The sequence below is a fragment of the Amblyomma maculatum genome, chromosome 4 (assembly GCF_055883805.1).
Source record: "Amblyomma maculatum isolate TAMU_Amacu chromosome 4, ASM5588380v1, whole genome shotgun sequence".
Taxonomy (NCBI): domain Eukaryota; kingdom Metazoa; phylum Arthropoda; class Arachnida; order Ixodida; family Ixodidae; genus Amblyomma; species Amblyomma maculatum.
In genome coordinates, this window is record NC_139347.1 from 9,639,161 (window position 1) to 9,655,600 (window position 16,440).

At 46.3% G+C, this 16,440-nt stretch overlaps 1 protein-coding gene across 2 annotated transcripts in view; it reads right to left on the reverse strand.

The window, feature by feature from the left end:
* The window catches only part of LOC146190265 (flavin-containing monooxygenase 5-like), a 51,435-nt gene that overhangs the window by 11,053 nt on the left and 23,942 nt on the right, over positions 1-16,440 (reverse strand). The window contains exons 1-2 of one of the 2 annotated variants that reach the window (XM_084600718.1): positions 2,683-2,842; positions 417-739 (exon numbers count right to left, since the gene is read on the reverse strand). In XM_084600718.1, the coding sequence (XP_084456844.1) occupies positions 417-718 (302 nt within the window). In that variant the 5' untranslated portion in view covers positions 719-739; positions 2,683-2,842. Of the gene's footprint in view, positions 1-416; positions 740-2,682; positions 2,843-16,440 lie in introns of those variants that run through there. The other variant, XM_084600719.1, reaches the window with a different exon arrangement.

Sequence of the window (16,440 nt, forward strand, 5' to 3'; positions counted from 1 at the left end):
TTTGAGCTTTATGATTAAGAGGATCTGAATGTAATAAAAAAAAAAAAACTACTGCAGGGCTGCTGATGCGTGGTAGACAAAAAGAAATGAGTCCAGGTACCCTATAGAGCAATATGTTTCAAAGAGGTTGTGATTTCTTTTTAAAGCTTTTTGGTCAAGCTAGTTTTTAGTTGCAGAACAAATATTTTAGCGCACTCATAATTCTCTTAAGGTTGCGCAAGCAGGAAATAGATTATGTTTGTCCTTACGTGATTTAGGGAATCAAAAAGGTGGAAGAAACCCAGTACTCAAACAGCTAAAATTACAATTAGCCTCTAAGCTTAGGTATTGTTAATCTTGCAAATGACCACCTGTCATTGCGAGCAGCTGTTGTAGGTATAGGCATGGAAGCATACTGATTAGGAGGGGTTGCTTACGTCAGGTACTCGAGCATGGCTGAGTGGTGCATGAAGTTCGGGCAGTCGGCGTCCGGTGGAAAGTCGCTATATGCGGAGAACTCCTTGGAGCTGTTGAGCATGGTGTTCCTGGCCACGCTACCGCATCCTTCGACGGGGGCCTCGGTGTAGCGCCACAGGCCTCCCACGCCAGCGGTGCGCTCCAGGCAAACGACGCGGAGACCTTCCTCCAAGCACGATTTGATGGTCGGCAGGCCGCTGCTCCCCGCGCCGATCACTACCACCAGCGGTGGACCTCCCTGTTGCTCCTCGCCGGCCGACATTTTCTGTGTTCGTATCCACCGCTGCGTAGGCAAAAAGGTCGGAGAGACACTCTCTTCCCTGCTCCACGGCAAGCTTGAACTAACTGTTCGAAAATGAGAACTGACGCGAAGAATGAAGCCAAGGACGCAAGAAAAGGAAGGGGAAGACCACGGATAGCTTTTACAACGAATAGATGGCGATAAAAGAACTAAATATTTGCGCGCGCTATAAGCGTGGTCCTGATACACCATATGGGGACCGTTATGACGTTACATGCACCTTAATGATGCAAGTGATGCGCTCACTTTTTGATCGTTGGTGCCTGCATAAAAGGTCGGAAAGATGCTGTCGCCGGGCGCACAACGAGAGCTCTCGCTGAAGTACCTATCGCGGCTGCTGAAGTGCTCCCCATACACTGAAGCACTTTTGTAGGTTTGTATCGTAAAAGTTTATTTGGGCCACTTAAGCGGCTCCGTAAGGGTGGGGAAGGGGCAGGGAGATGCGCACGATGGCGTTATGCACTCGGACCTCCCTAGATGACCTGGCACATTTGGGCAGCGGCAACCTTCAAGGCCCAGCGACAATGCGAAGCTGAAGCTCCACTTCACATCGACAGCTAGGCCTTGAAGGTACTGACAATTTCACAGTTGTCCCTGTGCTCACAGCGCTGATCGCTACGTTCACGCAGATCGTGATCTCTAAGTATTTTGCGAGAACTTCCCATACTCATTGAACCACTAATAACAGTGAAGCAAAACAGCCACAATGATCAAGGCATGAAGGCATGAATGCTTGTTGCCGGCTTCAGTGAAGCATATACGAACGGTTACCGCAGCGACATATATAGCAGATAGTTTAGAAGAACTTCTTGTTGGGCGAGTTGCTCTTTCTGCCTACCTTGTGTTTATGTTTCCTGTGTGTGTCTTTCTATGCGCAACTTGTTCCCAAATATATAGAAGAGTTTAAAGCGGTCAGAATGAGCTGATCACAAACACAATGTAATTGCCAAAACGAAAACAATGAATCTTTTGTAGTTGGAAAATCTTCTGCGCATGCGCAAATCAAGCGACTGATTGAAAACCGACAGCGTCTCATTTGCGAAGCGCGCACAGGCGCAGTCAAGGCTCTGTATAAACGAAATGAAGTTTATTAAAGAATTGCTCAAAAGGTGACTCATAGTTACTTTTCCTTTGGCTTGAAGAGCCGTGATTGAATATTGGGCATTAAACCACACTAGAGCATCCAACTAGGGGCAACATTTAGAGATAGGAAGAGTGCAGAGTAGGTCAGAGAAATAACTCAAGTTACTGGCATTCTAGTGGAAATCAAGAAGAAGAAATGAAATTTGCCAGGACATGTAGTGCGAAGAGAAGATAACCGATGGTCGCTTAGAGTAACAAACTGGATTCCAAGGGAAGGAAAGCGTAGCAGGGGGCGGCAGAAAGTTAGGTGGGTGGAAGAAGTTAAGAAGTTCACAGGGGTCAAGTGGATGCAGCTAGCACAGAACCGGGTAAAGTGGAGAAATATGGGAGAGGCCTTCGCCCTGCAGTGGGTATAGTCAGGCTAATGATGATGATGAGAGCTTCCAATGGCGCGTCATTTACATCGAGATATTTCGCCATATGTTACGCGCGGCGCTGAAGGGCAAGCCTTCAAGTGACTTTCAGAATTAACACCTTTGTTCATCCTTGATGCGCGCCAAATATTTACAAATCAAAGTTCTGGCTTCGCACTAATCGAATGCCGCGTGGTCAGAGATGAGCACGCTTCCTCACGTACGACAGCCAAACAATACATATTACTCAACGGAACAGACACTAACGTTAATTATCCCCCAGCGTTGAACAGCGACAAAGTAAGGTTGCAATCACTGCTCGCTTGTCTTGCACGCGACACCGTGTGCCTGATCTTCGGGCCTCAAATTACATACGAACTACTTTGCGATACCAAATCACTGAACGCTTCATGAAGCGAAAATACTAACCTGCTGCGGAGTCAAGCAGAAGCCACTGTTTGTTGCACTGCAGAAAGCTTCGTGAGCGGCGACTTCCTGCTCTGCTTGAAATCGCTAGCTCGGTGAGCACTGAGCGAGGCCACTAGATAAGGAAGATGCGTTGAAAACGAGATCGGCGCCTCCCGTTTTCGCTTTCAGACCGCCCGACTCCAGCTTATCGAATGCATGCTGTGCACGCGTGCCCCTACAGTCGTGAAGCCTTATCTTTTCCGCGGCTTCCGTCTTGAGCATATTTGTGCCTTTAAAAACGACAAGTATAGAAAATGTGGCCTCGGCGAGAGCCAAGATATCGGATAATTCGGGTCATAGTTATTGAAATGACGTAACAAAGGCTTGGAATCTTTAAACGGCTTTCCTAACGCTGAGAGTTTTGGCGCTGTGATTCGCAGACTCTACCCGCCGGCAATTTGTTCTTGTTGCGACGTGTTGTAGTGCTCGCTTGAACAAAATCAATTCCTCACTACGTCATTTAACTCCATTGCAGTGTTACGGGGATTGAGGTGACCGAATGTTACGGAGGTGCACTGAAAGTGAGGAAGGGGGTATAATATGCGTGCACATGGACCTAAGAGGGACGCCACAGTGGAAGCTTCGGGTTAATTCAGAGCATCAGCATATTTAGAATATCATTTTCAACAAATAGTACGCAGGTGTTTTCAAATGTCTTCGCCAAAATGCGACATCCTGGCCACAATTTTTTCTAGCAATCTTCGCCCGAATAGCCGAGCACGAAGACAGCTGGATGTAAAAAAAAATGGGTTTTAAACCACTTTTAACTTATGAGAAGCGTGTGGAGTTGCTCAGCGAGTAAATTAAAGGAATGAAACGCCGCATATACCCGTCTCAGAATATTTCGCAAAAGCATGGTACGACTGACAAAATATGAAGCAGACAATTTAGGTTGAGAAAATGAGTTGCCCATAACCGGGCCAAAAGTTTGCCCTACCGGTGGTGATGGAGCTCAGCTGCACTGCATGTATTGCTGCAACCTGCCTGCAATGAAGCTTTAAAAATTGCTCCGCAATTTTTCACAAGGGGGCTGCAAAACACTGCTATTCAGTACATCGGTGGTAAAAATATTCAAAGAACAAAGCAATCTGCTTTCAAGATATGATTTGCCTTTGTTAGCAGAGTAAGTCGGACAAGATATGCATACGGTAGCATTCAGCGTGAGCGATATCTCGCACTCATCACACGATCGAGTCAGCATAAATGCTTTCACTGCTGACGCCATGTTTCGCAGTCAGCGTTGAGGTTTTCACATAGAGATAACACTTCACAGAAGTAGCCATACAGAACTTGGAGGAAGAGTATTTACAGGTTCCAACCAAAGACTTCGAACGACTTCCATGCATTGAAAGGCGCAAGATTCTCCCAGGCTGACATGAAAGCCAAAACCCACTGCTTTTAGAATGCTTGATGTGGAACGATAATATAAGTTTGAATAACTCACCGCTTACAGATGACAAACTTCTTACGCCACAACGGCATGTATAGGTGTAAACATCTGGATGCCGTTGCGAGGAGCTCCGACGTCGGCCAGCGCTCACGACAGCATGCGCTGTTATTTCGAGAGCGCGACTTTCGCTTTTAAAGAGCCTTGGAGACGGCGACTTCTTTGCGTCTCTGGTGCACACAAGACTGGCTGCTCAGCGTTGTACCCCATGCCGAGAATAGCGGTCCTTCTCAGGGTGGCCGCACAGTCCTTACCAGAAAACCAGGTTTGAAGTGCTTTCGTCAGCCTCCGTCTTCATCGCTGCGAACTGCCAGCAAATCGGCGGTGAGCAAATATTCCAGCCACGAGAGAGGAGGGATTGACTAACACGCCTTTTCTTTCTGGCCCACTCCTCCCTCGGTCTCTCTGCCCATTTTTACTTGCTCACGTCCATACGGGGCATTTTATGTTTCTGGATTCAGTTTTATGCCTGGCACATTGGCCCTTTAATCACTTCGCTTTTTTGCTTTCTTTCGAGCATATTCGGTGTGCCCTCGGTTTCTTAAGGAAAAATCTCTACACGTGCATCTTGAAATAAACGCTGTGAGTCTCAAAAACTTTAACTTGTTAGTTTCTTTGAAAGCCATTCCCAGAACTGACCTCGCTCTCGATCCTGATTGCCGGAGAACCTGATCGCAACTGAAATTATTGAATTTTGCAAGTGTATACTTGGATGGTCTCTAATCCGTTATCTAAGAGTTGAAACCTTTTTGGTGGATAGTTGTAACGACCGATTGTAGACGGGGCATTGCAAGCATATGCCAATCGAGTGAAAAAAATGTAGAAACACAAATCTCCTTGTCACGCTCCTGATGGTTGTGCACGTGCCCAGAAGTAGAACGCAAGCTTCCTTTCCAAGGTACCTCCCACGGACTCCAAGATGATGAACTGAAAATCTAGTGCGGACGTCTTTCCATTGCTGCGGTACAATGAATGCGCAAAGCTTCATTGTTCAGGTACATTCCATGGCCACGGCGAAGCTACGCTTGCAGGTGGAGCTCTAAGCAACTGTAAAGCTTCCTGCAGCACGCTACAATGTCACAATGCCGTTATAGTGTATTAACGTCTGCTTATTGAGATTAGGTGGTTTAAATCGTACGCATCCTTAATGGAAAGCCTTGTGTACTATCCTGGCGGATAGTCAGTGCCCGCTGCTTTGCTTACGTATAGATAAGCTCTCGCTACAAAGTTCAATTTTATTCGCGTTTCCTGAAAATAAATGAGGAGGGGGCGAGGAGGGGGAGGGAGCTTACGGAGGAGACTATATGTTTAATCTTGTAGTTGACACGAAGAAGGCTAGCTAGCCATGACGTCCTCTGAAAAAGCCAGTCTCAGACACTCATCCTCAGGCGAAATCAGCGTCGTGGTTGTCGAAGCTAATTGCGCACACCTCGGGATATGCTTATACAGCTCACATAGCAGCAGTTTATGGGCTGGTTGGTTAAATATATCTCTTTTATATACGATTAGAACTGGCAAGTTCGATAAAAGACCGCCCTAGTTGGCCGAATCACGTTGTAAATCTTTGTCGGTGTGCTGCAACTAGTCTACCTATATAGAAATCCATGCGCGGGGTTATTACACTCTGAAAAAATACTGAATTGGTTCAAATGTGCAAATTAAGCAGAGTATAAAACAAAGCTTTCGCGTACTCAGCCGACCTGTTCAAGGTGACCGGCTTCGATAGAGAACTTCTGCGAGCTACCTCTCGGTCTTCTCCTGACGGCAAATTAAATCAAATAAATGCTATGCCAATTCATTCTTTTCCAAACCCAGGATACCAAAATGGACAAGCCACAGCAAACATCAATAGATTACAAGAAAGAAATAACTATTAAAAAAAACGCCAATTTAGCCACCCTCTTCACTGACGTGTGCTGAGGCTTCATAGTTGTGCAACATTCAGTCTAGCACAGGGTAGCTTCCCCGTGGCCATCGCTTTTGCAAGCACGAAGCTTCGCTTCTGCACATCAAGCAAGCAGCAGGCTGAACGAACGCAGCTCCGGGTTTTCCCCGAATGCTGTCAATCCTTTACGTCTCACTGTTATGACTTCCAGTCTCGGCCACTCTTTCGAAAAGTCCTCCATTAGCCTCGCCCCCCCCCCCCCCCCCCCTCCGGCATAATGTCCCTAGGAGCTCTCTTATGGGTATCATCGAACTATCGGACTTGTTGGATGGCCCGTCAGGAGATGCCTCCATCGTACCCGTAAGTACTGTTACGCCCTTGTTGAAAGGACAACATCTTGCGATATATATAATGCATTGCGATATATGTACCGCGCTGTATTGCAGCCTACTGTCCCCGAGAAGCTGCCCGCTAACGACAGAACTATTTTTACTGCCCAGATGTTGTAAAGCTCCTGTATCATTCAGAAACTCGTGCAAGTTATGAGAACAAAGTTACAACAGCCCTCAAAAGAAAAATATACACCAGATGTTTCAATGAGTATTAATGGGCATTTCGAAGGAGTGAAACACGCAAGTCAAAGAGAAAGAGAAGCTGGACAGAAAGGTAAATGCAAACATCCTCATGGCCCAGGGCGTGCTTGGCTGAGCGTATATTGTTAACAGTGTCAACACTGGTGCTGGCAGTGGAGGAAAAAGAATATGCCTCGAGGCGACTGTGGCACGCCAGACAAAGTTATGCCAAAGTTAATGCAAGTGTGCGGCATGTTTTGGAAGGCATCTTCTGTACATCAAATCAATGTCAGCTCGTGACCACGGCACCGCCCGCACACTTGAGGAAAGCTGCGAATCATTCCACTAAATCGGGAACTTCTTTAAATCGAGGAAGGCATTTCTCAATAGCCTAACCCGATAAAGTTGATGATTATATGGCGCAGCGGCATTACGGATGTACCGCGGCATCGTATTTGCGAAGCATAAAGGCGCCAAAAATTGGAATTGTGTCGTGAAAGCACATACGCTCTATTTCTAGACTGAAATTGCAACTCGCGTAAACGATCGACAGCGATAGCGCGTATGAAAAAAAAAAACAATGAAAATTTTACCTCGGCAGGAAGGGTCCCAGGGGACTAGAAATTACTTTCCCAGCTAAGAAGTCGCTGATATCTGCCTTGCTTACGGTTTGTAAGCAACAGCTGCATAGATGTTCCATGTGTTCCTGCAAACTGTCACAACGAATAAAGGGCGTTCAACACATGACCCGGTGTCGGCATGCGGAATTGCTGCCGAGTCGATGGGCAGCTTTTTTACAGCTGGTGCAATCTCGATCGTCAGTTCAAATCAATATAACTCCCATTTTGCGCAGTTTGGCTAAAGCGGGACGAAATTGCTCCATGATGTTTTCGTTGGATCACAGTAAGTGCACTTTTGGGCATCTTTTTTTTACCAAATGGAACAAAAATAGACTTTTCATCTACATTTTTCGACAAAAAGTGCGCAAAATCGGGAAAGATAGGGAAATTTGGTTTTGTTGTGGTTAGGTCCGTTTCTGACCACCGATGAGGTTTCAAATAATGAGTCCTTTTCTTTAACGTCGGTTTTAAATTGTAAGGTAGTCAAATGCACACACGCCGAGCACAAATAAGCCGATTTTTCTTTTTCTCTCCGCGCACTTAAAGATTGTGAGAGCTCTTGCTGACTTTTATTCCACAGATGCATTGATGAAATCATGTGTGCATGCTCTAGCACACAGTTTACCAGTAGGTGGGCTGTTAGTTTAAAACACGATGTCCTTTTCTTTTCCTGCTGCCTGTTGCCGAATGCCGTAAGCAAAAGATGAACCAGGCCTGTAATGACCCCCCCCCCCCCCACACACACACACACACGGAACCATTTAGTGCCAAAAAAAGGTCACAGCAACTCCATACCTACTTGTTATAATTATTATTAATGTTTCAAAGACAGATAATGCCGCATAAAGTTAGAATGTCAATGAGCAAGAGTATAGGTCGGGGAGGCTATTTCAAAAATCTCAGCAGGCCGCGGCTGTTGGCCTTTTCAGTTAGCAACTAGGATGTGGTGAAGACCCACCTTTGCGGGCGGCGTGCAAAATTTAGGACACGTGCTCAGTAGCGCGTCTTTTTAAGAGCTCCGCAGGCCTATAACCGACGGGTGAAGAACGCGCAAGTCTAATGCTTCATAAATTATTCCAGCGGTTAAACAGAGTCGGCAGGCAAATTGGCACCAATGTTTTTTTTTGTTTTTTTTTTCTGCATTTGAAAAGCTTCAGTACCGGTGCCAACGTGTCAGTCGAGACCGCGGAGAAATTGCATGTTTAACGATCAATCGCAAGAGTTGCTTTGTCCAATAAAAAGAGGGTCTCATATAGTCGATTTGTATGTATGGATCGGGCAAACTGACAGCAGTGCCAGGGAGGAGATGAGTGCCATTAGCATGAGTACAGACCTGTCAAGGGAACGATTAGCACTGAGCACAATCTTCTCGTCAACTTACCTGGAAGTAGCGTTCAGTGCTTCTCACAAGCTCAACAGACCGTGAAATTTCACGCGCCTTACAAGCAAAAATGGGGCATACGTAAAGCACCAAATAACGTACACTGAGTGTGAAATAACCGTTGATTATTGCTTGCCGCTGTGGTTTAAAAAAAATTGCCGTAAGCGGGGTAGATTTGGAGTAGCCTGAGCTAGCGGGTGTGCGAACGCAACAATAACGTTAGTAATCCCTACGAGCTCTTCTTGGCCATTCACTGCAGAAAGGGCCGCGGCCGTGTTCCGTTTATTAATTAGTGTCATAGCAGGATGGAAAGCCAAGATGGCTTCACTCGCGAGATCATAGAAGCTCTAAAAGTAGTATCACTTCGAGGTAAATTCGTTAGTTCACCTTGATTTGCATTACCAAGAACAAAGCTTGCTTGTAATTAGATGTAATCAGATGTAACATTTATTGAGACACATTCCCTATTGCTGCCTTTATTGTGTGCATGATGATGTGTACAATGCACTTCGGGTGTTGTTTCCATGAATCAGTTGAAAGAAGAGCTCCTCCTTGTTGTTCTCCGTCCTCATTATTTCAATTGTTTGCAGTGCGTCATTTGAACTTTTTCTTCAAGAGTCAGCGTTAACGACTTCCATCTGGAGTACCTTGATGACTCTGATTCACGCACAAGCACTTCACAACTCGCTTGATCACTGACCTTTTAATTTGCGTCTGCATCACACACTAATTAGTGTACGGTCGTAAGCTGTCATAAGAAAGACAACCCAACACCAATATAAAGTCCGCTTTAGCCAAGCTGTAAGAAAGTACCTGCATGCGAGTGGTGTGTCTGACTCGAAACCCAAGAATCCCTGCTCGGATATCCATCCCAGCGATCACCCTCAAAGGCCAATCGGCCGTGTAATGTGATCTCGTGACGTCACGCACCCTGCCCACCAATCAGCGCACGGCCATCTGATGTCTCAGACACCACTAGCTAGATGCAAGCTCGCGATTTTTCCCTCCCAGCGTCACACCAGATTTCCGGAGCCTTTAACGCTATTGCTTTCTAAACCAGAGTACAAGTACTGTAGTCGGTGTAGCTGTGTTCGGTGACCGCAGTGAAGCGGTGTAGCTCGTAGAGTGATAGCTGTATGAGTTGTTACTTTTTTTTTTTCTGGTTAACCGACCAACGATCCAGCGCGTATTAGGTCGTTACCGAAAGCTGCCTAGCCGCATTCCGCCTCATATGTCGGATTAGATACTTAAGGACAGGATGGTCTGAATTTGGTACTCTCGAGAATTGTGTTATTTTAGTACTCGCAGTCCGTAACCTGTGTGTGTATGTGGGGGGGGGGGGGGGGGGGGGATGGGTGTGTGTGTGGGTGTGTGTGTACGGGGGGGGGGGGGGGGACGAGGTCATCACAGTTCTCAGACCAAGAAGTCTTACTACAGAACAAAGGCCTCTCCAGTACTGTTGAACGCCGACTACGCGGTCACTGTATCCTCGCTAACAGCGCTCTGTCGTGGTCAACTACGTTTGTCATCTCTGGGAACCCTGTAAGGCTATTTTATCCTGCCTTCCCATCTATTTCTTGATTTCTCTGGGATAAACTTCCCGAGGTTCGTTCCCTGACCCCTTATACTTTCCCCCCGTCTCTTAAGATTACACCTATCATTTTTTCAGCATAGGTTGCTGCGCTCTTCTCGATTAACTTCAACCATTTCGGTTAGCCTCGAAGTTTTCGCTGCTTAAGGGAGCACAGGAAGAATTCCACTTGTACTCTCCTTTTTGGCGATATTTGTAAGTTACTATTCGTAACCTGAGATTCTCAAACGCACCCCGGTCCCTTCTTGGTCTCCAATCATTTTCCCTCTCATAGCTCAGATCTGTGGTAATTGCATTTTACAGAGATGTACTTCCTTCTGTATTTCATTGATTCGCAGACTTCCGTTAACTGCCGATTCCTTCCTATAGTGTTGCACATTGGATTATTTCATTCATTGCTGTTGTTGTTAAAACCACTAGGTTTATTTATCACTTACGTAGTTCGGGGTACTTTTGGGACAATAATGAATGATTGTCTCGTGTTAAACTGTTTTGATAACACTTCCTCCCAACATATGCACGGATACCCCCCCCCCCCCCCCCCTGCTATTCTGTTTCCTACGCATAGCTGATTGCTGCTGTTAGCTCGTGTCTTCATTATCAGCAACAAACAAATCTTCGAAGGGGGCAACCTCCAGCAGAACTGTTTTCATGTCTTAAGGCGAAAGCCTTTCTAAGTTCATGGAACGATATCCCGTGCGCGAAAGATGTGCGCTGGATCTGTGCGTCGAATCTCTGCATGGAATCTGTGCTAATAACGGATGTATGAGGAAGGAAATTAGGAATGAAAATAACTGATGATGATTTGTAATGAATAAAACTATGATAGATATCGATGCAGTTAATAAATAATGATGACTAATGAAATGGTCATAAAATAATAAAAATAACTGCGGAATGACCAGTATGTCAAACGACTTGTGATGACCGCAAATCACTGGAAATGAGTAAACATGCTTACCTATGAGTGGTAATGACAAAAATGACTAGTCATGACTCAGCATGACTACTGAACGACCAGTATGTCAAACGACGACTTGTAATGGCCGCAACTAACTAGAAATGAGCCAACACGATTAGCTATGACTGGTAATGACTAGGCATGTCTCAGTATGACTACGGAACAACCCGTATGTCCAACGACAACTTGTAATGACCGCAGCTGACTGGAAATGAGTAAACATGCTTAGCTATGAGTGGTAATGGCTGCAATGACCAGGCATGACTCAACATAACTGTAAAACGACCAATATGTGAAACGACGACTAGTAAAGACCGCAGCTGACTGGAAATGAGTAATATTACTTATCTGTGAGTGGTAATGACTACAATCGCTAGACATGACTCAGCATAACTACAGAACGACCCCTATGTGAAACGACGACTTGCAATGGCCGCAACTGGCCGGAACTGAGTAAATATGCCTAGCTATGAGTGGTAATGACTACAATAACTCGGCGCGACTCAGCATTACTTAAAATGACTATGCAATGACCAGTATGTCAAACGACGACTTGTAATGGCCGCAGCTGACTGAAAATGAGTAAATATGCTTAGTCATTCGTAGTCATTATAGTAAACGACGACTTGTAATGGCCGCCACTGACTGGAAATGAGTAAAATATGCTTAGCTATAAGGGGTAATGACTACAGTCACTTGGCATGACTTAGCATGGCTGCGGAACGACCAGTATGCCAAACGACGACTTGTAATGAATGCACCTGATTGGAAATGAGTAAATATATTTACTATGAGTGGTAATGACTACAATGACCAGGCAAGACTCAGCATGACTACAAAACGACCAGTATGTTAAGCGACAACTTGAATGACAGCAACTGACTGGAAACGAGGGAAGGAGTCAAGTGATAGGAGATGAAGGGCAGGCTTTCGCCATTCTTCTCTTAAGGGACATCTAATGAATTCGAGTGGGAGAGCAGGTGCACTCGAGAGCACTTCGAAAGTGCTCTCAGACAAGCGGGTGCCGTCCAGTGGGAGAGCAGGAGTAGAATCACTGGCTTCCAATGGCAGAGGAGGAGGGCTTTTCCTCCACTGAGAGCACCCGATGCACTCCCGGCTGCTCCCTCGTCTAAAGCGAGTGTAGAGGAAGTCACATGGCATAAAGCGTCATATCCGCGCCATACGTTTTTTTTCTCTTGAGTCGGCGACACTCAAAATGGCGGCTGGAAAGCGTCGGCGCTCGGCGAGCGGAAAGCATTGCTCAGGTGCCTTATGCATGTTTGAGAGTCGCTGCTGGCGACGAAAGGGCCAAAGGAAGCAGATCGCCGCGCTGTGAGAACAAAGGCATACAAAACAAGCGTTTGTACACGGAGCGTTGGCCTCTTCTCGGACCGCCGCTGCGGGCAGGCGGAGAAGGCTGGGGAGAGAAGTGCGGTCACATGGTCGTGGCGCGCTGCTCTCGACACGCAGAGAGCGTTCTCGTGGGAGGACAGTTACCCCCTCGCTCGGCGTGCACCTATTCTGCTTGGCGCCTCTGCTCTCATCGCCCCAACCGAATGCGCCATAAGAGGCCCTCTACTTTTTTGTGCTGCCTATCTATATTCGTTTGATATTCGTGTGATTTCGTTTGACACAATTTGTCCTATTCGAGAAGTAGACTAGAGTAAAGGTACCACAGCAATTTACCATGCAACATGCCAATAGCTCTCAAAGCTCTTTTGTTTTTTCCCGTTATGTTCGGAAGGCGTGCCAGCATTCGCGTGTACATGAAAAGCAACTCCAGTGGCCTTGTCATGTTGCATTATTGATTCATCAACGCATGCAAAACAACGAAATTCAGGAGAATGTCAGTCGCAGAATTATTCCCTCATGACGCAGAAACGTTTATAGTCACAGCGAGGTCGTCGGTGGAGTGTGAAGTGGGAGGACACTCGCGCATAAAAACAGACAAAACAAAAAGAAACTTTTTCTCGATCGTTTTACGGACTGCTCTGCTCCTAGATACGGCATTGGACAAGCTTCCTGCGAAAGCTACTGTTGTTCCGAAAGGACGCGTGTCTCATTTATTGATCGAAGGTCGTGATGCCGCAAGAGGAAGGCTGAGCTCTTTTCAGACAATGGGTGGTGCAATGCCGGCCCCTACGGGGCGGTTTTTATGCCCTGTGTCGTTGTCTACCTCGTCAGCTGCCGCGAAAAGGCGGAGCTATTTATAGGGTCTCGCGCAGGTAAAACTCTGACGTTCATGTCTAATGAAAGACAAACGCTCCGGAGCACGGCACGTTAACCAGCCTGGAGGACAAGTTTATGTGGACTCTACCTGGGTAAGCTGGAAAACAGTGTGCGTTGGATGAACGGCCCCTGTTCCTGCTTGTCAACAGTGCTCGTATGCACGGTGGAACAGTATGTGTGATACGAAAGCCTATTAGAGGCTTGTAAGTGGTTTGAGGCTCTGAGAATAATCTAGTGCCCGTACGAATACCGACCTCCACATAGTGTTTTCAAATAATGACAGAACAAGCATATTGTATCGTATATTAGTAATACCTTCAGAGGATAAAATTAAACTATCGGAGCTCTGATACATCTAGGCAAAATTATCATTATATTGAAACAGACATTTCCGTGAACTGAAGTTTCCATTTTAAAGATACCGAAAATCTTACCAATTAGAATTAATACTGTAAACTCGCACAAACAACATGTGTCGCCTTGTCCGAAAATCAGTACGTACAAGCACCTACCGTATTATCGTTGGCTATTTAGGCTCTGTACCGGGTGGACTGTTGAAACGCTGCTTTTTTAGCATGCGGCGCGTTTTTAATCCCCTTTCTGCGCTGCTTTTGAAAGTGCTATTTCTAAGAAGTGGTATCTTTCACTCTTTCCATTATTCTCATTGAAACTGGTGGCCTGCTTTCTAACTCCACTTCAACAGGTAATTTAAATAGAGTCCGGTAAGCTGCTCTTTTTAAAGCCAGCATACTGGGAATAAAGTAACAGTTCTTAATGCATTTTCAGGCATGTAATACACGTTCGCTTTCTATTAACCTCCGCTTGCAACCAATATTTCACTGATTTGAGACTGGAGCTTCACAAATTTATTTGTTTCTCACTAGAATTGTGTGGTTTTTATCGCGGGATTCATGACGAGATTCACAATGGCAACAATTATTTGACAAGGATGTTATACGACCATCACGCTACAGATCTCTTGTCACCTTTTCAACGCTTGTCAACAACAGGATTACATGCCGAGGCATCAAAAAGCTGATCAACGGGACAGCAGACCTCCGAAAGCAGACATTGGAATGCCTACCCACGACACTTGCAGCACCATCTTATAGTAGCTGCTAGGGAAGGGGCGAAATTACGCTTTGCATGAACTGGTCAATTCTGACGAACCACTTTCCAGGCTTCCCATTTTTCATCCATAATTGCAGGGGCACTGCTTGAGAATGAAGTATATGAAAACAACTTTCCTGCAGTCATGCTATAGATGAGAAGCATCAATCTTCTAGTCAAGTTCGAGGCTAGTTTGAGATTCGAAACGACGACATATCCGCTGGTAGGTATTCGCTGACAGGTGAGGTATTTGCGCCTTCCTTTCTTCAACAAACTTAAATAAAACATGCAAAAAGTATTCACATAATGAGAAAGCGGTGTTAAAGCCGCTGAGACAGATACTGCGCCTTCATTTAAAAAAAATGACCTAAAATAAAACATTTAAAATTGATAGCGAAAAGAAAAGCAGCTGTTAAAGGCGCTTCGAGTGTACTCTTAAGGCAAAGCTTAAGCGTCCCCTTAACTTTTTAAGACTGGATTTGAACCCTCCAGGATCCCAAGTAAGGCACACTACGCGTGCTATATATATGTGCCGGTGTGTTGTTACTGTTTGCTTAAAGCGGGGCTATATATCCAATGTCGAGTGGCCTTTGACCAAATACGGTGCCTGTACGAACAGGCCTGCATCGACCTCGCCTGCCTGGAGAAGCAGGAGCTTTTGTGGCGTTGAAGCATCCATTTCATTATTGTGAGCAATAACCGTACGACCGTGTACGCAGCTGCCATATTAATTGTGTGACTTGCGCGGTGGTGGTGATGAAAGATTTTTAATCACTCGGAAGGAGTGTGCATAGAGAGGTATGATTTGGCCGGCCCTTAAGAGGCTCGTTCTCACAAGCACTAGGTGGGAACCCTGGTACGGGACGGGACCCCAGTTGCGTCGGCCGCTGCCAGGGCGCGCTCGACCAATGCATTTTGGACCTGTGTGTCAAAGAAACCAAACAAGGTTGCCTCCCAGTCCTCCCGAATGGGGTTGGAGTTGTGACAGCAGGGTTGAATGCGCAGGCCCCCACCATGTGGTAGATGTCCGAAGACTTCTCCGCACAGTGCAGGCAGCTCTCCGGGAAATAAGAGTCAAAATGTTTGAGAGCTGCCGGGCACAGCAAAGTATCAGTAGCATAAAGGCGGAGGAGCGGCTTCTGCTCCGCCTTTGAGAGGCCTTTGCATGGGCGGAGATAAAGACAGTAGCTGGCCAGATTAATAGTGTAGAACAATATTTTTGAAGGCGTAGGCAGGAGAGAATTCGAGTTCCTGATTGTCGTTGTCGTGGTCGGAGGGGAATGGCCGGTGAGAGAGCGCGTGGGCGGCGGCGTCAGCTGCCTCATTTCCCTCAAGTCCCATAGAAGCAGGACCCCAAACCATATTCCGGCGAGCAGGGCGCCCGGTATGGCGCGTTCCGTGCTTCCCCCGCGTTGCGCGCAGAACCCGGAATGTTAGTGACTGCGGCGGACTTCCGCCTGTTGTGTGTGTTCCACTGTTCTTGGCGACGGTAGTCGCTTTATTGTCCTCCATGGTTGTTTACATGAGGAACGGCAGTCCCTTGAGAGTTTTTGTTTAATAAATTTGTCTTTACAATTGTATGATAATTATTATGTGTGACCCGAAACCCACGCGAAAATTCAAGTGCTAGAGCCCATGAATTGCCTCTGGTCTAGCTAAGCCAAATCGGCCGTCTCTTAAAGAAGCTACAACGAAAGATATGCCGCTTTATATACACTTCAGATAATGCTGCATAGCGTTCTTATGTTGCCGTATGGCTTTTCTCGAGAGGATGCTTAAAAGCTATTACTCCCTTATTTCACTCTCTCTGTAGGTCAGAGGAGCAGTTGGTGACAATGGAGGTCTCCATAAGCCGGGCTCGTAACCCTAAACCTTTAAACAGCTGTGGCGTGCCACAGGAGGCCTTTTGGACGGCTCTACGTA